The 23382-nt window shown below is 66.5% G+C and overlaps 1 protein-coding gene across 1 annotated transcript; it reads left to right on the forward strand.

Annotated features, from left to right (window-relative positions):
• The first annotated feature begins 679 nt into the window (after positions 1-679).
• KCNN3 (potassium calcium-activated channel subfamily N member 3) lies at positions 680-23159 on the forward strand. Its single transcript, XM_083813640.1, has 8 exons — positions 680-1525; positions 5877-5972; positions 10783-11201; positions 15524-15665; positions 17771-17881; positions 19775-19902; positions 20108-20177; positions 21499-23159. The coding sequence occupies exons 1-8, from the start codon at positions 776-778 to the stop codon at positions 21793-21795; spliced, it is 2013 nt and encodes a 670-aa protein (XP_083669766.1). The 5' UTR covers positions 680-775; the 3' UTR covers positions 21796-23159.
• The last annotated feature ends 223 nt before the right edge of the window (positions 23160-23382 follow it).

Genomic DNA, 23382 nt, shown 5'->3' on the forward strand with positions numbered 1-23382 from the left:
CCGCTGTCGCCCCCAGGCACCCACCCCCGTCGAGGGGCGGCGGCCGGCAGCGAGCGGTGACAGCCGCGGGCAGCGCTCCGGGGCCGCGGGGAGCCCCCGCTCCCGCCGCTCCTCGCCCCCGACGTGAGCCGCGGGCCGGCCCCGGGCGCAGCGGAGCGGAGCGGCGCTGCCCGGCTCGGTGCCGCCCAGCCCGGCTCGGGGGCTCCGCGCCCGCCCGTCGGTGGGCGCGGGGCTACCGGCGGCGGGGAGCGGCCCGGGGCTCTCCGCGGGACGGGCGGGGCCGGGAGCGGGGCCGGGAGCGGGGCGGGGGCGGGGGCGCCCCGCGCTCGCTCGCCCCGCCGCCGTCGGGGCTCCCGCCGCTGCCGGTACCGGCGCCGGTGCGCCCCGGCGGACTACAAGTCCCGTGCGCCCCGCACAGGCGCAGGGGCCGGGGGCGCGGGAGCGGGGCGGGGAATGATGTCAGCCTGCGGGGAGCCCCGGCGCGGCCAATGGCGGGGCCGTGCTGGCGGCGGGGCCGGGCCAGCGGCGGCGGCGGGGGCGGCGGCGGCGGCGAGCGCGCAGCGCCGGAGGGACGCGGCTCCCATTCATGAGCAGCCGCGCGCCCGCCGCCCCGGGGCCGCCGCCGCCGGGGCCGGGGCCGGTGCCGGGGCCGGGCGCGGCGGCGAGGAGCGGAGCGGGGCGCGGCCGGGCCGGCCCGGGGCCGGTGCCGGCTCCCGGCGGAGCGGCCGCGGCGGGGCAGGTGCGCGGCGGGCGGTGAGGCGGCGGCGCCGCCGCCATGGACACGTCGGGGCACTTCCACGACTCGGGCGTGGGGGACCTGGAGGAGGACCCCCGGTGCCCTTGCCCGTCGTCGGGGGACGAGCGCCCGCCGCCCGCCGCGCTGCCGCCGCTCCAGCACAGCCTGTTGCACTCCTCGCCCGGGTCGCTGCGGGCCCCTCCTCCCGCCGCCCCCGCCGCCCTCCACCCTTCCTCCCGCCACGGCAGCCAGCTCAACCTCAGCGACCACTTGGCCGGTCACTCGCCGGGCTCGGCGGCGGGCGGCGGCGGCGGCGGCGGCAAGCACCGGCAGCCCAGCCCGCTGGTGCACCGGCGGGACAGCAACCCGTTCACCGAGATCGCCATGAGCTCCTGCAAGTACAGCGGGGGGGTGATGAAGCCCCTCAGCCGGCTCAGCGCCTCCCGCAGGAACCTCATCGAGGCGGAGCCCGAGGCGCAGCCGCTGCAGCTCTTCGGGGCCGGCGGACCCCCCGAAATCGTCGTCTCGCGCGAGGACAACCACGCGCCCGCCACGCGGCCCCCCGCCCGCCGAGGCCCCCGCGCCGACCGCCCGCCCGCCCGCCCGGCCCCCGCCGCCTTCGCCAAGGGACCCAAGCGCAAGGCGCAGAACATCGGCTACCGCCTGGGCCACCGGCGCGCGCTCTTCGAGAAGCGCAAGCGCCTCAGCGACTACGCGCTCATCTTCGGCATGTTCGGCATCGTCGTCATGGTCATCGAGACCGAGCTCTCCTGGGGGCTCTACTCCAAGGTACGGGGGGCCGCGGGGAGGTTGGGGGCCGCTGGGGTGGTTGTTGGGGGTGTTTGGGGCCGGACGGGGCCGCGCGGGTTTGTTGGGGTCCTGGTGGCTTCGCGGTGGCCGTCGGCGTTGGACGGGGCGGGCGCCGATGGGGCTGCGTGTGGCGGGTGCTTTGGTTGGGGTGGGCGCCGCGTCCTGGCGGAGCTGCCCCGTGCCCCCGGTGGGTGTCAACGGAGGGGACGGGGACTGCCCCATCCGGCACCGCGGTGCCTCCCGGCCGCAGAGGGCAGGGGGCTGCCGGGCCCCCCGCCTGGCCGGCCCTCGTGAGCAGGAGCCCCGCTGGTGCTGGGTGCACCTTGGCTCGTCCCCACCTGCGGCTCCTGCCTGGAGGCCCCATAAAAGCCCCCGACTGCCCTTCGGGGAGCGAGGGGACCCGTTTGCATCCCTGCTGGCCCCGTGGTGGTGTTTGAGGGCTGGGGACTCCGGGGCTGGCTGGTGCGGGAGGCCTGGGGGGGCCCAGCCTGGCCCCGCAGCCGCTCTGCCGCCACCGCAGCCGGCGGGAGCTGCCAGCAGCCTGCCTGTGCCCTGCCAGCGTCGGCCTCGTGTCACCGCCAGCCCACCCGCTGGGCACGGCCTCCTGGGGGTGGCCCTGAAGTCGGGGGGCACTGGGGAGCCTGGGGGTCGGCAGGGGCGGATTCGCCCTTACGAGCTCCCAGGGTGGGTGCTGTGGCTGGGGGTGGGGTCAGAGGGGGTGCTGGGCATCCCCCAGGGTGCCGGGCAGGGGCGGGTGGGGGCAGCTGTGGCTGGGGGTCCTCGTCCTCTTCCAGCGATGCGGGTGCCCCATGTGTGGTCTCCTCGAGGAGCCGTGCCCTCCGCGGTGCAGCGAAGCCCTCCATCCTCCTCCACACCCCTTTCTTCTGTATTTTTTTTTTTTATTGCAGGACGGTGTCTTTTATTTATAATTCTCCCCCCACACACCCCTTTCAGCTCCTGCTCCCTGGCTGTGCTCGTTGGCAGCGATATGAATAACTCTTTGTATAGACATCTGTCATGTTATTTATACCTATCCAGAGAGGGGAAGGGAATAGGCACCCGCGCTGGCAGGGCGTGCGTGGCACCCATGGGCGTCAGTGGGACAGCGCTGCGGGGGAGCTGGGGGGGGGCTTGGAGGACCCCGGCGGGTCCCCGTGCCGCGGGGCAGGGTGCCACGTGCGTGGGGACGGTGCGGAGGGGAAGGAGCCGTGTGGGAAGGGGCTGCTCGCTGCTTCCTGCGATTATCTGGCAATCGCGGCGGGGAGGGCTCGTGCGGGTGGAGGGGGCGATGGAGCTGAGAGCAGGTGGAGGCAGGGACGCGCCCGGGGGTCCCGTGGGCGCGGGGGACCCTGCGGTGTCCCCATGGAAACGGGTCGGGGTGCGGGTGCACCCCCCAGAGGTGCCTCCCCGAGCCCCAGCTGCCCGCAGCTGCTGCTGGGGCTGAGCCGAGCTGCGGGGAGCCCCGGCTCCTTCTGCTCCGGTCGAGGCACGGGGATGTCTCAGTGCCGAGCCCCGCATCCCTCGCTCCCCGTGCCGAGGGAGGACGATGCTCTCGTCCACCGCCAGAGCCTCTTCCAGGCGTTTTCCACTCTGCCCTGCAGCAGGAGCGGGGCTAAGCCTCCCCCTCCCCGGGGTGCCCACTACCTGTTGAGCCACAGACGCCCGTGTGCGTGGTGCTGGGGGGGGGGGGGGGGAAGGAGAGAAAAGAGGGGGGGACCGGCCGCCCTCGCCGCACAGCACAGCTGCCAGCAGCGCTGCCGCGGCGCTCAGCAGCCCCGGCGCGCCGAGCGGCTGTGTCAGCCGGGGAAGACCCCGTGAGTCAGCGCTGCCTCCGTGCAGCAGCCCCGACCCCTGCCCCGGCGGCTGCCGCCCGCTCGTGGTGCTCGTGCCGAGGGCTCGGGGGCACGGGCAGGGAGCTGCTGCCGGCTGGAGAAGGGTTTGGGGCTCAACGGGCCCCCGCAATCCCCTCCCCTCCTGCTGAGCGCACCCTGGGGTGCAGAGGGGGCTCCCCGGTGCCTCGCACGGAGCCGTGGGCGACTGTCTATAAATACCCCCCGGCAGCCCCCAGCCCCCTCCGTTAGGAAACCGGAGCTCGCTGGCAGGGACGCGGCCGTGACTGAAGGAGCGCCCAGTGCCGGGGCCGGCAGCTGTCGCGTGGATGGGGATTTCGGTGCTGCCGGCCCTGGCCCGCATCCAGCTCTGCCCCCGCGGCCGGCAGCAGAGATGCCGCACGCTCCTCGGGATGTCGGAGCCGGTCAGCAGGGCGAAAGGGCTGGAGCAGGGTCCGGCCTGTGGATAAGCTGGGCTTGGAGATGCGGCGGCCAGGTTTTGCCTGCTTTCTGCCCATCCCTCGGGCGGGATGCGGCCTCTCCTGCCCCCAAGGCCGGCAGCACTGCTTCCCAGCACCGCCGGCAGCCTGCGCGGCACAGCCAGGGCGAAGCAGCCTGGCACTTGCACGCGGCGCAGGGAGGATGCGTGCCGGGGTCCCTCGGGGGGCCGAGGCGTCGGTGCCGCTCGGACGAGGTCTCCCCGGCCCCGCGGTTTTCTTTGTCGCGAGCGTGGGAGCCGGCAGCCGCTCTTCCTGCCGGGCCCCTGCGGGACCGGCGCTGGCCGGAGGCGTTGAGAACGGCGGTGGGTGTGCGGTGACCTTTGCCGAACGGCGTTGGCCTTGTTGCCTCCCCGCCCGGCCGTGCTGGGGGGGGGGGTTCTGCCCCCCGCGTGCGCCCTTCCCGCTTGGTTTTGGGGTGACATTGGATGCCAAGCCACGCCACCTGGGGGGCGGCCCTGCAGAAGTGACAGTGCACGAGGACGGTGCCCGGAGCTGGGAGAGGAGGGATGAGCGTGGACCGTGCCGAGCGAGCCGGGCGCTCGGGGGGTTCCCATCTGCTGCCCTTCCCCGTCCGTACCGGCCCTGGTGCCAGGACCAGCTCTGCCGTGCGGCACCGCTTGCCAGGACCCCTTGGGGTGCGTGTGGGTGCGATGGCCCCGGCAGCGCGAGGTTCCCATGGCTCAGGACAGGGCAAGGGCTGCCAGCTGCCTGGTGCAGCACCGCGCTGGCACGGGGCAGTGCCAGTTCCGTGGCTTCGCATCCTCAGCCGGCGCCGCCAGGCAGCTGCCTCGCCGCGGGTGCTGGCAGGAGGAGGGTTAAGGATGTCTAGACGGCGACTGAGATTGGCCCTAAAGGATGCCAGATCCTTTGCGGGAGTGACATCTCGCTGCAATTAATCCCGGGTGTTCCCCCGAGACACCGGCTTGCTAAAAATAGCCAGCTCGCTGCCAGCTCGCCCCGTGGCGCTCGGTGGCGGTGGCGGAGCCGCTCGGGGTCCCGCCGGCCCCACGCTGCGGGGAGGGTCCCATGTGTGGATGCAGGCAGCATCACCCGGGCAGGATCGGTGCTTCGGGAGGGCCCGGCCTTGGCACGAGCCCTGCCCTGGAGGCTGCCTATTAATAGCGTTGTTTGGTCCCCGGCACTTCTCTCAACACCAGCCATTATATGCACACAATTGAGAGGCGAGTGCCAAGTTGTGAAGCTGCTCACAATGCGTGGCCGGAGCACCCTGAGCGTCCGCAGCGCTGCCAGCAGCCTCTCCTTAGGAAAACTTTCCTCTCTCCCTTCTTGAACTCCCCCCCGTCTGTCCACGGCTCGGCCTTTCCTGCTGCCCTGGTCCCGTTCCACACCCCGGCCGCGTTGGCCACGGGGGGAGATGAGCACCAGGAGGGGGCTGCTGCTGCCCGGGGGGCCAGTACAGGCTCACAGCGGCCGAAACGGGGTCTGGGGATGAGCCCTCGGGGGGGAAGGTGAATCCTGCCCTTCCCTATAGGGAGCCAGGGGAGGCTGGGAGCATTTGCTTTAGTCACCAGTGAATCAGGGGCTGGTTTAATTTACATAGAGCTAATTAGCAGGAGGATCTGATTAGACCATCCATTAGGGTGCCATAATATTGGGCTAACGCTGGATGTGGATGGATCGCTGGAGTCGCTCGTCCCAGCCGAGGGGAGGCTGGTAATTTCATTTGGTGGAAATGGATTTAGAAAAAAAAACAAACAAGAAACAATCAAAACGTTTTGGAGAAAGCGCTGCTCTCCAGAAGTGCCCCCAGCGCACGTGGCAACGTCAGGGCTGGGGCCGCTGTGCTGAGATGCCGACGATGGGGAGCCGGGGTGGCCGAGTGCTGGGGGAGGGCGCGGGATGCCCGTGCTGGGGAGGGCGTCAGCATCTCCCTGGGGGCGCAGAGCGGCGCTGGTGCCACCCTCGAGGCTCGTGGTGCCACGCGTCCCGCTGCCCGTCGGGGTCCCCGCCGCTGACGCTCTGCCTGCTGTTTCCTTGCAGGACTCCATGTTCTCCCTGGCCCTGAAATGCCTTATCAGCCTGTCCACCGTCATCCTGCTGGGCCTCATCATCGCCTACCACACGCGGGAGGTGCAGGTAGGTCCCGGGGCCCCTGGCCCTGACAGCCAGGCTGTGGGCTTCACAGCTGCGCCCGGCCACCAGCCCGCAGGGTTTGGGTGCCAGGACGTCCTTTCCCTTCCGTTAGGTCCCTCTGGCTGTTGACCCTCATATGGGGAAGAGCACCTGCAATCTGCTCTGCGGGAGTGATGGGAATTAGCTCGTTAATCCCATTAAAGCTGCCACCGCCTCGCTCTGGCTGGGTTTTGCTCCCTCACCCTGCTCCCAGGTTTGCAGGGGTGCCCTGGCCTGGGTGAGGAGGCAGCAGGGCAGGGCCCCGACTTTTCTCTTTTCACCGCACGGATGATATGCCAAGGGAAGCTGTGAAATACTTTCCTAATCGAGCCTGCCCATTCTTTTCCTCTTTGCTCGCTCCAGCGTTGCTGGGAGAGGAAAGGGCTCCCAGTTTGCTCCGGCTCGGTGCCGACGTATTTTGGGGATGGGAGAAGGGACTGTTGGGTGGGAGAAGGAGCCGGTGCTGGTGTGATCCTGCCCGGATGGCAGCTTGTGAACCATGCCCTGGGTTTGGGGACTGTTGTGGCAGAGTGGCTGGGGCGCGCGGCCAGCGCTGCTGTCCCCAGGGTGCCCTGTCCCCTGCCAGCCCCTCCAAGGCCGTGCCTGGGACTGGCTCCTGCTCCTCCTGCGGGTTCGACGTGTGCAAGCGGCCAAGGAAAGGCGCTGGAAAAGCAAACTTCCTCCCTGGGCTCCCGGCCAAGCCAGGGCTGCGGCGTCCGAGCAGCAGGGCCAGGAGCCACCAACGTCCCGGTGAGCCCGGCAAGGGACCCCGCAGCCGTATGTGCCTGTTCGGGGCCAGGTCCCCACTGTCCCGCTCGAGGCTGGCTTGCCTTACGTGCGCTGTTGGGTCTGAGCTTGTCCGGCCCTAAAAAGCAGAGCTGTGCTGCGGTGCTGGCAAAACCTCGGTGCAAAAGGGCTCTGCGCGGGCTGCTTGCGCTCCAGCCTGCGCCGGAGGGACTGCCCGCGGGTGATGGGTTGCTCAAAGCAAATATTTGAGAGAGCTGGGTTTTGCTGGAATAATATTTACCCCCAGGGCTGCTTTGTTTGTGGTCGGCAGGGCAAGCTGCACCCCCAGCTCTTTCTGGCTTCCTCTGGTTGTTGTTCTTGGTTCTGCAAACACCGCGTCCACCCTGACCGGCACGCAGGGCTGTACAGCTCTCATCCTGCTCCGCCTGGAGACGGGGCTGGAATCCCCATTGTCTTCAAGTGCGTGGCCCCTCCGACGGCCCAGGTCTGCTTATTCAGGCTGTGGGTCAGGAAAGTGCTGGAGGACGTGCTAAAATCTGCAGAACCGGCGGGATCGGGGACGTAAGCCTGCGGGCAGGATGCTGTGCTGGGGGCTCGCTGGCGGATGGGAGAGGCAGGCGCTGAGCACGGTGATGGGCTGTGAAACCAAAGCAACCCCAGCGCAGCTCCCGACGTGCGAAGGTTTTCCACCCCGAGGCTTTCTTCCTCCACCGAACAGCTCAGTTCCTTCCACCTTTCCCCACGGACTTGCCAAGGTCTTTGCATCCTCGTGGTTTCTCCTCTGGGCCTTCTCCAGTCCTCCCGCGTCTCCGTTGACGCACGCCGCGCAGAGCGGGACGTGTTGTTTTGTGCTCCCTGTTGGCAGCGACGAGCGCTGTGAAATAATTTCTTCCGCTGTCCTGCCTGCGACCCCCTGCCCAGTGCAGCCTCCTCGGCCGCTGTCCCGCGTCGTTCCTGGGAACCCTTGGGTTTTGCCGGGCTTCGTCTTCTCCAGCTGGAGCCAAGGGAGCCTGTCGCCAGTGGCCGGCTCTCTGAAGCGCTCCTGCCGGGAGCGTTCCCGGTCCCTGCGCATGGAAATCGCGTTGGTCCGCGCGAGGAACCCCGCTGCAGCCGAGCTGCACCGCACCGCCCGCTTCGCCCCCTTCTGCTGCGCCGGTGACTCCGGCAGGGGAGGAAATGAGATTGGTTTGACTCGATTTGCCCCTGACAAATCCATGCTGGCTGTTTATCGCCCTATTATCTTTTAGGTACTTATAAAGGGATTGCCGATAATCTGGCCCGGGATCTCAGCAGAGATGGAAGTGGGGCTGACAGAGCTGTAAATCCTCAGCTTCTCCTTTCCTCCTTGCTCGGGGTGGGGGGGCTGCGTTCACCCTGCCAGCACTGCCAGCCCTCCCCACCCTATAGAAAAGATTAGGCAAGAGCCTCGGCTGCTTCCCTCGGTGCTAATTGCGTTAATTGACAAGTCCTGGGGACGTTCCCAGCTCTCCCCTTGCCGTGGTTTCTCTGCGGCTGGGGGCATTGCCTTGTCCCCACGCAGCGGTGGCAGGAGGGGGCTGCCGGCTCTTCACCCCCACGCTGCCCTCTGTCCCCCGCGCCGCGTCCTGGTGTCCGTGGGCTCGGCAGCCGGCTCTGCCTGGGACGGGAAGGAGCACGCAGAGACGTTTTCCTCGGGAGGATTTATCCCCCAGAGGAGATAAAGAGCAGCCGCCCAGCATCCTGGGTCCTTTTCCTGTTGCATCCGACTGTAATGAAGTGCGCGGTGATGGATGGGCGCATCCCCGCTCCCGCGGGGCAGCAGCTCCGGCGGCCGAGCTGGCTCTGCGGCAGGGGAGGTGGCTGTCACCACCAGCTGTCACCCGGCCGGCTGAGACGGTGGCGGGTCCCCGCGCCGTGCCCATCGCCCCTCCAGCCAGGGCTGCAGGTGAACGAGATCCTTCCCTGCGGTTCCTCTTCCCCCGCCCCCAGCAGCCTCTCAGCTCTCTGCCTCCTGCTGCGAGGCCACGATCTGCTGCTAATTGCGTGTGTCGCTCGCTCCTCGTTACAGCTGAGCGTGTGCAGGGAGCTGGCACAGCCCAGCCTTCCTCCTCCCTGCGCGGATTGCTCCCGGCCCTTTGCACCTGCGTGGCAGGGGCTGCCCCGCTCCCATGGGTGCTGAGGGGCTGGGTGCTGAGGGAGGCGATGGGCTTGGCACAATTTGGTGCTGGCGTGGCCTCGGGGACAGGGCGGCACGTGCCATCCCGTGCCAGCGCGGTGTTTGCTGCTGCTGCACGTGATGGGGGACAGCGCTCAGCTGGCCTGCAGGCTGCCAGCTCAGGCAGGAGGTTTTGGGGGGGCTGCTTTGGGGATGCCCAGAGCCGTGGTTTGTGCGTTCAGTCCCCACCTGTGCACCCAAGGGTGCCGGAGCGCTGCCCCGTGAGCCCCATGGGTGTGCACGGAGGTGGGAGCTGCAGCCCCGGCACACCCCGTGCCGGGATCCCTGGGTGAGCTGTGGGAGCAGAGACCCCCGGGGGGTCACAGGGGGAGCACCCTGCTGGGAGCCTCTCCTTCCACCGTGCGGCTTCCCGGTGCCTTTCCTTGCGCTTTCCCGCACGCTTCGCTCGCCTGCAGCCGCGGTGGTGAACGCACTTGCTCCTTCCCCTGCCGGAGCCGGTGCCGGGGATGCCGGGGTGCCGCCGGACTTTGCCTGGGGTTTCCATGGAAACCCGCCGCAGCGATGCGCTGCAGAGGGGCTGCAGAAGGGGAAATCTGCCCTGAGCACCCCCCCTTCCCCGTGCCCTTCACCCGGTGCAATTCCCCACACGCAGCCAAAAGGCTCTCTGGCTTTTTCCTCTTGCTAATTTGTTTATTTTTAACACCCTTTTCCAGGAAGGAATGGGCTGTCAGCTTGCTAAATGCCTGAGGATCTCCCTTGACAGCTTGGAGCATTTTTTTATAAACAATTTCTCAAAGCAGCTAAAAGGAGTGGAGCTTTCCAAACAGAAAGGGAGGTGGCCGGGGACAGGCGCTCCGTGAGTCAGTCCCGGCGGCTCTCGCCGTCCCTGGGGACAGCCCCATGCGCCGCGCCGTGCCGGCCCCGCGGCTCGCGGCAGGTGCCAGGGCTGGGGGTGCCGATGGAGCGTTGTGCCAGGGATCCCACCCCCCCGGATGCTCCCAGCCCCCAGGACGAGCCGGGGTCACCCTGCTCTTTGCAGGGTCACGGAGGTGCTGGTGAGGGTAGTGTGCTGCCGCGTCCCCTTGGGGTCCGTTTCCAGCGGTGTCTTTGCCAAGTGCTGCTCACGGGGAGTCCCCGAGCTGGTCCCTGCTGTTGGAGGGGACGTTGGTGGCACCGACGTGGCCCAGCGTGTGCGGAACAGAGCTGTGGAGGCGCACGAACATGTGGATCGAGGCCGCGTCTCCCGCGGGCCGCGTGGGTGATGCTGGGCAGCGCACGGCTCCCGGCCAGGCGAGGAGCCCCTGCTCCCATCCTGCCGGGTGCTGGGGCTCCTGCAGAGCGCCCGGCTCCTGCTGCAGCGGTTGGAGAGGAGCGGTGCCGCGCTGCTTTGCCCAGGATGAACCTGCAGTTGCTATGACGACCCGGTTCCATCCGTTGCCACGCTTCCTCCTGAAAAGTTGCCCGCATCGGCGTCGCCAGCTCCTGGCCCTCCGCCTGCGGCTGGGAGCGGAGCAGGGCTGCGGTGGCACCTGGGTGACGCCGCTTCTGGTGCGAGCAAAAGGAGCGGGGTGGCTTGCGCCGGTGGCACCGTGGCTCGCCCATCTCTGCCACTGCAGCAGGGATGTCTCGGGGCACCCTAAAGCTTTCTGGGGCGTTTCCAGCGCCACAGCCATGCCCTGAAGGTGCAGGCAGAGCAGCTGGAGGGTTCGGGGAAGGTTTGTTCCCGCTGCTTCCATCCCTGGTCCCCCAGGACAGTTCCCTTTATCCATCTCCGTGGGACTCTGGGGTCGGTCCCCTCCAAGCTGCGGGGCTGTGCTGCGGGGCAGGGGCGGCCGGGCCCCCCGGTAACCCTGTGGTTTTGCCTCCCGGTAGCTCTTTGTGATCGACAACGGGGCCGACGACTGGCGGATAGCGATGACGTACGAGCGCATCCTCTACATCAGCCTGGAGATGCTGGTTTGTGCCATACACCCCATCCCCGGGGAGTACAAATTTTTCTGGACAGCCCGCCTGGCTTTCTCCTACACGCCTTCTCGGGCAGAGGCGGACGTGGACATCATCCTGTCCATCCCCATGTTCCTGCGCCTCTACCTGATCGCCCGGGTGATGCTGCTGCACAGCAAGCTCTTCACCGACGCCTCGTCGCGCAGCATCGGGGCGCTCAACAAGATCAACTTCAACACGCGCTTCGTCATGAAGACCCTCATGACCATCTGCCCCGGGACGGTGCTGCTGGTCTTCAGCATTTCCCTCTGGATCATCGCCGCGTGGACGGTCCGGGTGTGCGAGAGGTGAGAGGGGCGGGGGCTGCGGCTGGGATTTGGGGCGCGGGGCTTTGGGGTGCCCGGAGCAGGCAGGGAGAGTCCCCAGCAGGTGCCCTGGGGATGGCGGGGGGAGGACGTGGGGGCCCCGCTGGGTGCGGGGAGGCTGGCGAGCGGCGGCGCCTGGCTCTGGCGTCGCTGCGAGCCGAGTGCCATGACAACACCGCGGCTGCAAACCCACTGCCGGATGGCATCACGCCGGCATCGCCGCGCTCGGCGCAGGGGTTGCTGTGGAGACCGGTCCCGGCGGGTACCGCGGCGCCTCCGGTGCTGGGATGCACCGGCACCCCTCGGGGCCCCCTGTGGGTGCCGGGGGGCTGCGGAGGGGGCACCCCAGCCCCTGCCAGGGCTTCTCTGGGAGCTGTTCGACCCCGGCTCCTGCTGCGCATCCCGGGGCAGGGGGAGGGAGAGGCCCCCCCGGTCCTGTGCGGGGCTGTCCCCGTCCCCAGGGGGCTGTGCTGGGTGCTGAGCCGCGATCAAAGCAGGGCTAATGGCTCAGGACAGCTCTCAAGCCCTGGCTCCCAGCCTTGCCCTCGCTCAGCAGACACTTGTGCTGGCTCTGAAGTGCGGCACCGGCAGTGGGTGGGCCCGTGGGGCTCCCAGGGGGTGCAGGGAGCAGGATACGGCCCTGCCTGCCAGCCGGCTCCGCTCCCAGGCGTTCTTCCACTGCTCTTCCACCTCCCCGGGGAGCGGGGCCGGGGCGGCCCCAGCCCTGGTGGCTTGTCCAAGGAGGTGGCCGAGGGCGCGCTGGGAAGCCCTGCAGGGGTCGAGGGATGCTGCTGGGGAGCGGGGGCTCCCTCCCAGCACCTGTGGTTTTATTCCCGTGCTGACAGCCACCTCTGCCGGGCCCGTTCCCGTTCCCCCAGCAGCACCGGGACTCGGTGCCACCGGCACCGGGCCCTTGCTCCTCTCCCCATGGCCGGGGTGGAGGGAGCCAGGGCGCGTGGGCTTGTCTGCAGGAAACCGCTCAAGAAGACAAACGCGTGTTATTATTTGCTTTAAGTGGATTAGCCAAATCGCATTAAATCCCTTTAAGTTGTTGCGGCAGTTTGGTGCTGGGCTCAGAAATGCAGGGGTTCGTCACCGCAGCCAGCCCTGAGCCCCCGGCCCCGCTCGAGGGACGCTGCAGCGGGTCCTGCTCGGGGCTGGCAGCACCCGAGGTGCCCGGCTCGCTTTTGGGTGCTTGCAAGGCAGGAGGAAGGAAGACCCTCCTCCTCCTCCTCCTCCCTCACAGAAGTCACCTCCTGGTCCCCCCTGGGTCTTCGAGCCGCACGGAAACTGCGTTAGGGCAGCTTTAAGTACCGTGGATGTGGACTGGAGCTGCACGCTTGGATTTTACGAGCTTTTGCAGGCTGCGTTTATGTTCCTGTTTCTCTTAATGATGCTATTAGAATGTGCTGGAGAGTTGTGTGCTCCTTAATTGTGTTTGGGAGGTTTTTATTTGTACCTCTGAAATGGGGAGCGGGCGGGCGGGCTCCCAGGGGACACTCAGGGGATGGATTTCTGCACCTGGGGGGTTTAGGCTGAAAAACCCGATGTAAATAAATAGCCATTAGCAAGGAAAAATAGAAATGATGCAGAAGAGCCGCTGCAGATTGCCAGCACAAGAGCTGCCGTGAACTGCCACCACCTTCTTGTGCCTACAGAGCGGCAGATGCGAGCCCCCCTGGCCGGGCTGGAGCTGTGCTGACCCCAGGGACACACCGTCCGTGGGGCGCGCAGAGTCCTGGGGGGTCCAGGATCCTGGGGACAGGCGCTGACCCCAAGGGATGCGCCGTCCCCGCAGCGCGCAGGGCTCCTGGGTGCTGGCACAGCCCCTGCAAGGGCCACCAGGTGTGGCAGCGGGACACTCGTGTCCACCCAAAGCAGTGTGTGCACGGGGGAGAGGACGCGTCCCCGTGCCCCCCCGTCCGGCTGCTGCACCAGCACTGGAACCAGTTCGCTGTGGTTTGCACGGCAGCTCCCGCCCAGCACCCACCCAGGGACGAGGCGCGATCCCCACCGCCGGGGTGGCATCGCCGTGCCGCGTCCCCCCACCCCGCCCTCGCGTCCCCCCGGGGCCGCAGCATCGCTGCGGGCGCCCTCCCCACCCTGCGTGCCGGGGGGGCCGCATCTCCCTGGAGGCAGCGAGTCGCTAAGCAACCCTCGCCCGGCCGCCGCGCTGCCTGCGGTGCTGCCTGTGGCCGCACACGTGCGCCCGCACGTGCCCCCCGCCCGCTCCCCGTTGTATTTCGGGGTGTTCCGCATGTGCACGGCCTCTCGGCATGGCCTGGCCACCCGCAAACCCACGGCGCGGCCGAGCACGTGCCGCGGTGACGTCCCAGTGCCGCGATGCTCGGCGTGGAGCTGGGCTGAGCGCTGGGGCGATGCTCGGGGCAGCCGTGCTGCGCTTCACTCTCCGCGGGGAGCGCAGACGAGGGGGTGCTGGAAATCAGCTCTCGGGTCTAAACAATTGCATCAGCCCTTGGCACGAGCGGCCGGCCCCTCTTCCTGCTCGCGCAATGCCAGCTGCTCCTGTTTATGAGCTCCGAGTGCTTCTTGGAAGAGAAGCCGTCGGTCCGGCTGGAGCCTCCGGAGCCCCCTTCCCCCCGTCAGCCCCCGGCATGTTGTTCCCGTCAGCTGGGGTCGTCCCCACGGCCTGAGGGCTCACATCCTGCCGCGGGAACCGGGGCTCAGCCTTTATCGGGGAAACGCAAACGCCAGCAGGGGGGAAACGCGCGCCGAGGCGGGGGAAAGCCCGTTGGCCGCATCAACCCGGGGGTGTCTGCTCAGCACGGCACGGCCAGCTCCTCCACGCCACTTGGGTCACCCGTCGGCACGCTGCATCGGGGGCCGGGGGGGCTGGGTGTCTGCTGGCAGCCCCCCGATGTCCTGGGGACCAGAGCTGAGGCTGCGCTGTGGGATGCGTCGGGTGGGCTCGGCACAGGGAGCCGCTGAAGCTGGTTTTTGGGGAGCCCTCACAGGGTCCCGGGGCAGCCGTGCTCTCCAGCCCCTCTCTGCCCAGGCTGGAGCCTCGCCTTGTCGTGGCTGAAGACGCTTTCTCCTGCTCTGCTATTTCATTAGGGTCTCCAGTTACTGGGGGGGGGGAGGAAAAAAAATGTAGGAAGAGGAGAAAACCCAACTGTTGGGCGAGTTATGAGCTGCGAAGCTTGGATGAATTGATTTGCAGGGAATTGCCAAAAGCTCCATCTGTTTTTCCTCTAATGATTTCGTGAGGAGGCTGGGAGAAACCTGCTGCGGGGAAGGGACGCGGGCAGGCAGGGCTCGGCGCCGGGCGGCGGAGAGCCCGGCGTGGGGGCCGGTGCCCACCCTGGGTGGGACTGGTGGGGCTGGAGCGAGGGGGGGCTCCTTGGGGGGCACGCACAGCTTGCAACGAGGGGGCCTGCTCGCGTGTTAGCGGGAGGAGAGGCAGCTGGGCTGCTGCGGTCGCTGACCTCGGCAGAGCAGGAAGCAGGGCAGGACGTTGGGGCTCGGCGGGGACGTGGCCGCGGAAGGTTTGCAGCACCCCTGGAGCTGGAGATGCTCTGCGGGCGCTCGGTCCCGCGCGGCGAGCCGCCCCTGGCTGCGGCCAAGAGCGCGGTGCGTGCCTGCGGCTTGGCAGCGTCCCCGCAGCGCGTCCTGAGCTGATGGGGGGGGGGGGGATGCGGGATTGGGGACGGGATGAGGAGCAGATGGGGTCAGCACTGCTGATGCTCGGGGCCGGGGGCTCGTGCGTGAGTCACCACCGTGACCACTTCAACAAAGCACCCTGAGCACGGTGCCCCTACATCCGTCCACTTGCACAGCAGCTCTGGCCAGAAAACGAGTCCTTGGGGGTCCAGATGTGCTGGGATGCTCTGCCCCGTGCCCTCCAACCACGAGGTTTGCAGGTCCGGACCCTTGTGGGTTAGAGCAGGGGCCCCACATCTGTTTCTCCCATCAGACAGCTCCTGCCGCCGCGCCACGTGGCACCGGGGACGGAGCCGGAGGGCCTGGGACGTGGTGACAGGTCTGACCAAAAGCAGAAGCCCTCGCTGTTGAGTTTTTGCTCTGATTTTGTGCATGTGGATTTTTTTTTCTTTGCCGGAAATTGTGCAATCGCTGTTGCTATGGGGCATCCCGCCGTGCTATTAATCTTTATTCCCTGTTTCACACGATGCGCTCCTGCCTGGGGAGCCGTCGCACCCAGGTGCACCCACTGCAGCACGCGAGCACCCGCTACCGCGCTGTGCCAGCGTTTCAGGTGGCAAGCCACCACCCAGGTCATGTCCCCGTCCCCTGCTGTGACACTGACACCCGCGTCTCCTTGACAGGTACCACGACCAGCAGGACGTAACCAGCAACTTCCTGGGGGCCATGTGGCTCATCTCCATCACCTTCCTCTCCATCGGGTACGGCGACATGGTCCCGCACACCTACTGCGGGAAGGGGGTCTGCCTCCTCACCGGCATCATGGTAAGCGCCGCGCCGAGCCGGCCGCCCGGCCCCTGGGCTCTGCTCGTCCCCCGCCTTAAGGCTGGGGCAGCAGGGCACCAGGGCAGTGGGGTTTTTATGGGGACCGGCTTCTCGGCAGGCTTGTCCGAGCCGTAATGGCTTCAGTTCTGAGGTCCCGCAGCCTGAAAGCTGCTGGAGCTGTAATTGCAATTGCTGTAAGTGCGGTAATTGGCAGGGCGTGCTGGTTTGGGTAACGAGGGGGTGGCGCGGGCTGGGTGCATGGTGGGTGCTGTGGGGTGCTGGGCTGTGCCCGAATCCCTTGGGGACACAGCGTGGGACACCGAATCCCTTGGGAACACCGGCCCCTGAACTGGAGCACGTTGGGGCTGCAAACCTGCGAGCTGGCTTTGCCTTTGCTCGTCCTTGCGGGTGAATTTGGGGTGAATTTGGACCCTTGTGCTGCGAGGGAGCAGGGAGCCAGGCCGTAGCAAAGCCTGGGGGGGGGGGGGGGGGGGGGGGCAGCAGCTGCAGACGGGGACACAGAGAGGCCCCCGAGCATCCCTTGGCCGCCCTGCTTGCGCAGCCTGGCTTCCATCGCGCCGAGTGATCCCAAATGCTGCCGGCGTCCCGTGGGGAGCGGGGGCCAGCTGGGAGCGCTCCCCGCCCACGGCACCGCTGCTTCGCTTGCTCATGGCCAGAAGGTCGCTGTCCTTTGGGGCCCTGAGCGTACCTGCTCCAAGATGCTCGTGAGACGTCCCAGCTTGTGCGGCTTTCCAGCTGGGGACAGCTCAGGAGCCAGCGCCAGGGGCCCCAGCGAGGCACGGCTCCTGCGCAGATCAGCACCCCAATTCGGTCCCTGCCTTGGGTGCCCGGCTTTGGGGACGGAGCTGCCCCCGTCCCGCCTGGCGCGCGGGCAACCGGCACCAGCATCGCTTGGCTCGGCTGCCGTCGTGCCCCAGGAGAGCCCTTGGCTAAGGCGGCTCTGCTGGAGGGTATTAATTTGATATTATCTGCAAGTATTTCATCTGTCTCCTGTAAGGTTGGGCGCCAGGGAGGCTGATGCTGTTGATAGGAGCCAACCGAGGGAGAAAACTCAGGGAGGGCTGGACGTGGCGTTTCCACCAGCACGGTAGAACGCTGGCCAGTAAAGCCCCTCTCCACCCAGGAACTAGGGTGGGCACCCCCGGGCTGGGGACCCCCTCAGGGCTGGGGACCCCCCCGGTGCCCCCCTGCAAAGCCCTGGGGGCCAGGAGCACGCTGGGGCTCCCCGAGCAGCAGCACCGGGGCCGCTGGCAAAGGGAGAAGTGGTGAAAGCCGAGAGCGCGCGCTGGGACCTGCCGGGATGCTAAAGGATTCAGCTCAGCCCATGATGTTAATTAATGACTCTTTAATAAATTAAGGATCGTTTGCCAGGGTCGTGGGCCTCTGCCAGAGCACCGGGGAGGGGGGAGCGGCTCATCTGGTGCGGGCAGAGCCAGGCGGCGCGCAGAGCCCCGCGGGGAGCGGAGGGTCCCCTGCCTTGGCACCTTGGGTTTCTGCCGACAAAGGCACGCCGGAGGCGACGGCTGTGGAGTGGCGCGGATCCGCCGCTAATCGCTGGGATAAAGCGAGCTCCAGCTGTCGCCATCTGCAGCCGTTCGGGGGGTCCCGCTCCATCCCGTGGCACTGCAGGGGGCTGGGACCCCATCCCCGCTCTCTTCCGGGGTGCTCGGTGCCTTCCCCGCTGCCCAGTGACCCCGGTGACACCCCTACATGGGGCGAGCATCGTGGTGCTGGGACAGATCCTGGCCCGTGGCTGGCAGCGATGAGCAGGATTAGCTCGGCCGTTCCTCGTGTCCCCAGGGCGCTGGGGAGGCGAGGGCTCACCACTGACCTTGTAAATCAGCCCCGTTAATTACCGGGTGCGTTGGCAGCCGCTCAAGGACGCGGTGGGAAGCTGGGTCCTCTGATAAACCCCGGTTAACCTGTTGGGATCATTGGTTTCGTGGGTAGGGGGCATGTGGTGCTTCAGTTATAGGGGTTTGCAATCCTGGGGGAAAGCACAAGGGTGAGAGCGACTGCAGGGCTGAATCCACTCCCCAGCCAACGTCCCTGTGTCCCCCCCCATCCTTGCTGTCCCCGTGCAGGGCGCCGGCTGCACAGCCCTGGTGGTGGCCGTGGTGGCCAGGAAGCTGGAGCTCACCAAAGCGGAGAAGCACGTCCACAACTTCATGATGGACACGCAGCTGACCAAGCGGGTAAGGTGCCGGGGATGGCTCGGGGTGGGGGCAGCGGGAAGCAGGGGTGCTCCGGGGCGTTTTCTTCTCCGCTCTGATGGGAAACTGCAGCCTGCAGCATCCCCGAGGGTTGGTCCCACGGGTACCAGGGCGGGAGCGAGGTGTTGAGTGCCTTGAATGCAGAACAGGCTCAAGCATTACGGTAAAAGCAAACGGCATCAGCCCTCCGCTCCACTCCACTCCACTTTACAGGGCTGTAGGAAGTGCAACGAGCTCTGCTGCACCTTGGGGAGGAAATGCCCGAGTTTTTTTCTTTCCTTGGAGGAGACAGACCATCTCCTCTTGTGGAATATGATCTCACTAATCTCAGTGTCAGGAAGACGAGAGGATTTCAGTGATTCAGCATCTTGCCTGCTGCAGACGAGAGCTGCGCCGTGATGCTGCTGCGGTCTCGGTCCCCAAAGAGGGACCCAGAGGCCGTGGCTGCGGCAGGCCCATGGGCACCAGCTGGGCTGCTCCTGGATTTCAGTCACCAGCAAAACACAGGGGAAGGGGACAAGGGTGGCATCCGGGGCTGTGGGACACTCAGGACATGTCCCATGTGAGCAAACCATGCTGCAGCATCGCAGTTTGAAGTTTGGGCATCTCCACAGAGCTCCCCCACCTCTCCAAGGGAGTGAAATCCCAAACCAGTTCCTGTTTGCCCTGCAAGATGCCCAGGCATCTGTGGTCGCTGCGAGTGGCACAAGGGCCCCGTGACCCATTGGGCACCATGTCCCCAGCAGCGTGCAAGGTCTGTGGGGGGAGACCTCTGGTCTCAGCAGCCCCGTTGTGGCGCAGCGTTGGTGACCCAGCGGCACTGGATGGCTGGGTGGGCTCCTAACACCGATGTTGGGGCAGTTTTTATGTGAGATGGAGCGAGGGGCAGTGCAGCCAGGCTTGGAAGCAGAGGCGCAGCCCATCTGCCCAGCTGGTGGGGATGGGGCACCCTCTGAGGGTGTGCACGATGGTGAGAACGGGAGCCCTGAGTGTCCAGCGCTGGGCAAAGCGGCTTCCCTGGGCAGGACAAGCTGATGCTCCCCACCTCAATGCAGGCAAGCAGGTAAAGCACAGCCCGGGTGAGGGGGTGCTCAGAGAGCAGCAGCGATGCCCCCAGGAAGGACTCAGCATCCTTCCCCCTTCGGTCCCCGCGGCTGAGCCGTGGCCAGGAGGCTGCAGCCACAGGTGCCTGGGTGGCGTGCGTGGTCAGGCTGGGACAGCACCCAGCTGGTCAGCCCCTTCCTGCGGCCGGGGATGTGGCTCTGTGGGCTGCGTGCCAGGCAGGCTGCGGCCAATTCGCTCCGGAGCAAGCAGCAGGGCTGCAGCTGAGCCACGGAGGCTGTGGAAGCCACGACCTCGCGCCAGCAGCCGGGGCGAGCACGGGGCTGATGCCTTCTGTGCATGCGTGCGTCCAGCCAAAACCAGCAGACAGACGCAGGAGAGGAGAAATACTCGGGGATTTATTTTCCTTCGAGGCGTCGGTTCAGTGTAAACTTCCCACGCGGGTGAGGCGCCTGATGGCTGGAGCGCGGGGAGCGGTTTTCCCCAGGGCATCAGAGCGGGGTGGGATGGGGATGTGGACGCGGCGGGGGCCAGGACGCGCTGCTCTGCCTGGAGCCCGGAGCACAGGCTGCTCCGTCCCCACCGCGCGTGACCCCTTGCACACACGCAGGAGCTCGTCCAGGCGCACGGAGCCGAGCGCCACACTCCCAGCTGGGGCGAGTCAAGCGCTGTCGCAGCAGCGCAGCAGCAGCTATTTCTGCTCACAAACGGCAGAACCCAGCGAAGCCAGAGCATTGTTTCCGTGAAATAACATGTCCCACGCGCTGGACCAGATGGGGCCGGTGACCTGCGGCCGACTCCCTTCTCTTACAGATCAAGAACGCTGCAGCCAATGTCCTGCGGGAGACGTGGCTCATCTACAAGCACACCAAGCTGCTGAAAAAGATTGACCACGCAAAAGTCAGGAAGCACCAGAGGAAGTTCCTACAAGCCATTCACCAGTAAGTGGGGCGTGCGCCAGCTCCCGCAGCAATGGGGGGAAGGGGGGAGTGGGCTGCTGAGCCCTGGGGAGGGGTGACCCTGCCCGTCCGCGGGGGACTGGGGACAGTTTCCCATTTCCCTGGAAGCAGACAGGTCTCTGGCTGCGTTTTGCAGCTGCAGTTTGGGAAAGGGGGTGCATCCGTGTTGCTCTCTCCTCCTCCCCAGGTTGCGGAGCGTGAAGATGGAGCAGAGGAAGCTGAGCGACCAGGCCAACACGCTGGTTGACCTTTCAAAGGCAAGTCCTCGCTGTAACCTCGCGGCCCGGCCAGGCTGCAGGAGTGTTTCTCCTCACTCGGAGAACCTAAAGCAGACCTGGCTGACTGCAAAATGCTCCGGTTCCTGAGCTGTCAGCTGGGAATCGCTGCCAGGGGATTGCTGCCTGTGCACGGCAGGAGGAAAGAGCACAAACACAAGCTGGGAGGTGGGCGGGGGGGGGGCACCCCGCTTCCAGTAAGGGTCTGTGCTCACCGTCCCTCGGGAAAGCATCGCAGCCCCAGCTGGGGATGCTCAGCGGTCAGCAGCGCTGGGTTTCATCATTTTAATGTCCTTGTAGTGGAAGAGGGGGCGAGCCCAGCACCGGTCACGGTGCGGAGGGGCTGGGGCCGGATGCGCCGCAGCGGGTGCGTGGTGTTTGCCGTGCCGCCGCCCGCAGCCCGAACCTCCCAGCGCCTCGTCCTGGTCTGGCACGGGAAGGCTCTGGGGGCGCAGGCTGGTTTTGCTGGCAGGAAGGGATTAAAACGCAGGGATTATCCTGCGGGGTGGCGCCCCAGATCGCTGCCCATCCTTTGGGGCCCTGCCTGCATCCCGACAGCAGCTGGCTCGAAGCGGGCAGCAGCTGCCCCTTCCCGTTCTGCTAACGGGGCTGTTAGGGCAGCTCTGGGGCTCTCACACCAGCCCAGCCAAGGAGATCACCTCTGCCCTGGGGGGCTCTGGGCAGGATGCCTGGGAGCAGGCGGTGGGGCCGAGATGGCCGAGAGCAGCCCGGGAGCTGCAACGAGGGCCCAGCAGCATTAATCACTTTGGTGGGGCACACGTGGGTTGTAATGGAACGGAGCGTTAGAGGCAAAGCCACAGCTGCCCCCTGCACCTCGGGTGAACAACCCTACAGACGCTCTGGGGAGGCGACGAGCTGCTCCGCTGCGGTGACCGCCTGAAGGTGACGCACGGGGAGGCGAGCTGCCAGCCCCCGCTGTTGCAGGCTGGTGTAGGGCCGCTCCTGGTCCCCCTCGCCGTCCCCTCCTGGTCCCCCTCCCTGTCCCCTCCTCTGCTGCTTGCTCTTTCTCCTCTATTTCACCGCGTTGTGCTGAGCTTGCAGAGCTGCCTGATGAGAGCTGACAGCGCCGGGGCGTGCTCGCAAGGTCTCAGCAGGCGAAACCTCCGGCGCTTGCAGCCCGGGCGGCGTGCGGTGGCTCAGAAGCAGCCTCTGAAGCCTGGGGACGGTGCGGGGCTGCCTCGCAGGAGCACTGCGAGCAGGGCTCGGCGTTCCTGCTCCGGGCAGCGGTGCAGCGCCCCTAGCCACCGCGCCAACCCCTCGGCTGTCTCCTCTCTCCCCGCAGATGCAGAACGTGATGTACGACCTCATCACCGAGCTCAACGACCGCAGCGAGGACCTGGAGAAGCAGATCGGCAGCCTGGAGTCCAAGCTGGAGCAGCTCAGCGCCAGCTTCAACTCCCTGCCGCTGCTCATCGCGGACATGCTGCGCCAGCAGCAGCAGCGCCTGCTCGCCGCCCTCATCGAGGCGCGGGGGGTCAGCGTGGCGGTGGGCACCCCGCAAACTCCTCTCTCCGAGAGCCCCATCGGGGTCAGCTCCACCTCCTTCCCCACCCCTTACACTAGCTCAAGCAGCTGCTAAAAACGCAGAGCGAAGCCCCTCGGCCCTCCACGGACACGGGAAGAGCTGACGCGCGGGTCCTGAGGTCTCAAGGGACTTTCTTTGGGTTTCTCGAAGCGCCGCGGGAACGTTCGGTGCGACCAGCGGTGCCGAGCGGGTGCTCGGAGCTCGCTAACGCCTTGGAATAGGAAATCTAATCCCCGTTTAGGTGCCTCTACACGTGGTGAAGGAAGGGGACGGGAGGCGAAGCCTCTGGCAAGGCCCGTGCTGCAGTGTTCGGTGGAGGACAGAAATCCACGCTCAATCTCAGGTCTTCACATTGAAAACAAAACAAAACAAAAACAAAACCAAGTCGGAAGCACTGAAGCAACGGAGACACCAGAGGAAGAGTATTCCACTGTGTGGACCCCGGGGCCGGGTGCGAGGCCGGGGCCGCTCGCCCAGGGCGCGCTCCCCTTCCTCCTGCTCCGCTCCCAGCCCCGGCGGGCAGGCGCCCATCCCGTGGCTTCTTGCACAGGCTCTGACCTAAGATGTCCACGCTCCATCCCATCTCCTTGCCAAGACACGAATGCACACACGCACCTCTCGCGTTCCAGGGTAGGTGACGGTGCCTGACCTGCCTGGGGGTGTTTCTCCGGAGCAGCGAGAGGTTTCTGCTCGGGCAGGACAAGCAGCGGTTCTTCTTCTTCTTCTTGGCGCCAGGAGCTCGGGAAGCAGTGCCTAAAGCAGGCGGGGAACGCCGCCCCGTTTCGGAGGTGTCCCCACCGTCACCCACCCCGGAGCACCCCTGCGTTTCGGGAGGGCGCCGGGCACGTCCCCAAGCCTGGTGCCGTTCGCAGCGGCCCCAGAACTGCCGGGTGCACAACGCCCCCAGCCGAGCCGACGGCGCCGAGGTTGGGGGCTCCCTGTAAAGCGGTGTAGTGACGAAGGCGAGTACCGAGTGGGACGCTTCATCTGTTTAAAACCAACCCCCCTCCCTTGTCCCGCTTCTGCTGGGTTTGGTGGGGATCAGCAGCACCATCCGGGGCCGGCTCCGGCTTTTAGCTGGTGCTCAGCTCTCTGACGGACATCACCTGGCTACTTTGGGAAGGAACCGTTTTCTGTTCTGCTTTCACCATTTCCCCTTTTTCTTAGCTCTGCCCTGCAGTTGTTTTGGGGCTCTGCCTGGCCTTTGCACAGAGCCTTGCCTCCTGCCAGCAGGCTGCAGCTCTGGGATGGTGTTTGCTGCTTTCAATGAAAACTCAGCAGAGGATATTTATATATTTTTAAACAGATGAAGTAACCGTGTAATTACTCCGCGATATTAATTACACATCACCCGGCAGTGTCAGTAATTGTAATCAAAGTCACTGTGTTACGCCAGGTATACTTAGCCTGTAATCTTCTCCTGTGTAACTCTTTCACTTCCATAAATAACGCCGCATTTCACGCGCACGTAGGCAGGGCCGTATCAGCCTGGTGCAGAGGGATTTCTGTGCAAAACTCCACTTACTGCTGGTGGTAGGTGTTTTACTCCCTGCGCCCTGCAATTAAAGTTGCATAGAAAACAAGCGGCGGGTAGCAAGGCGCGCTCCCCCCCGCCAGCTCCAGCCATCAGCATGCAGTGGA

This window comes from Anser anser (genome assembly GCF_964211835.1).
Source record: "Anser anser genome assembly, chromosome: 28".
Lineage (NCBI taxonomy): Eukaryota > Metazoa > Chordata > Aves > Anseriformes > Anatidae > Anser > Anser anser.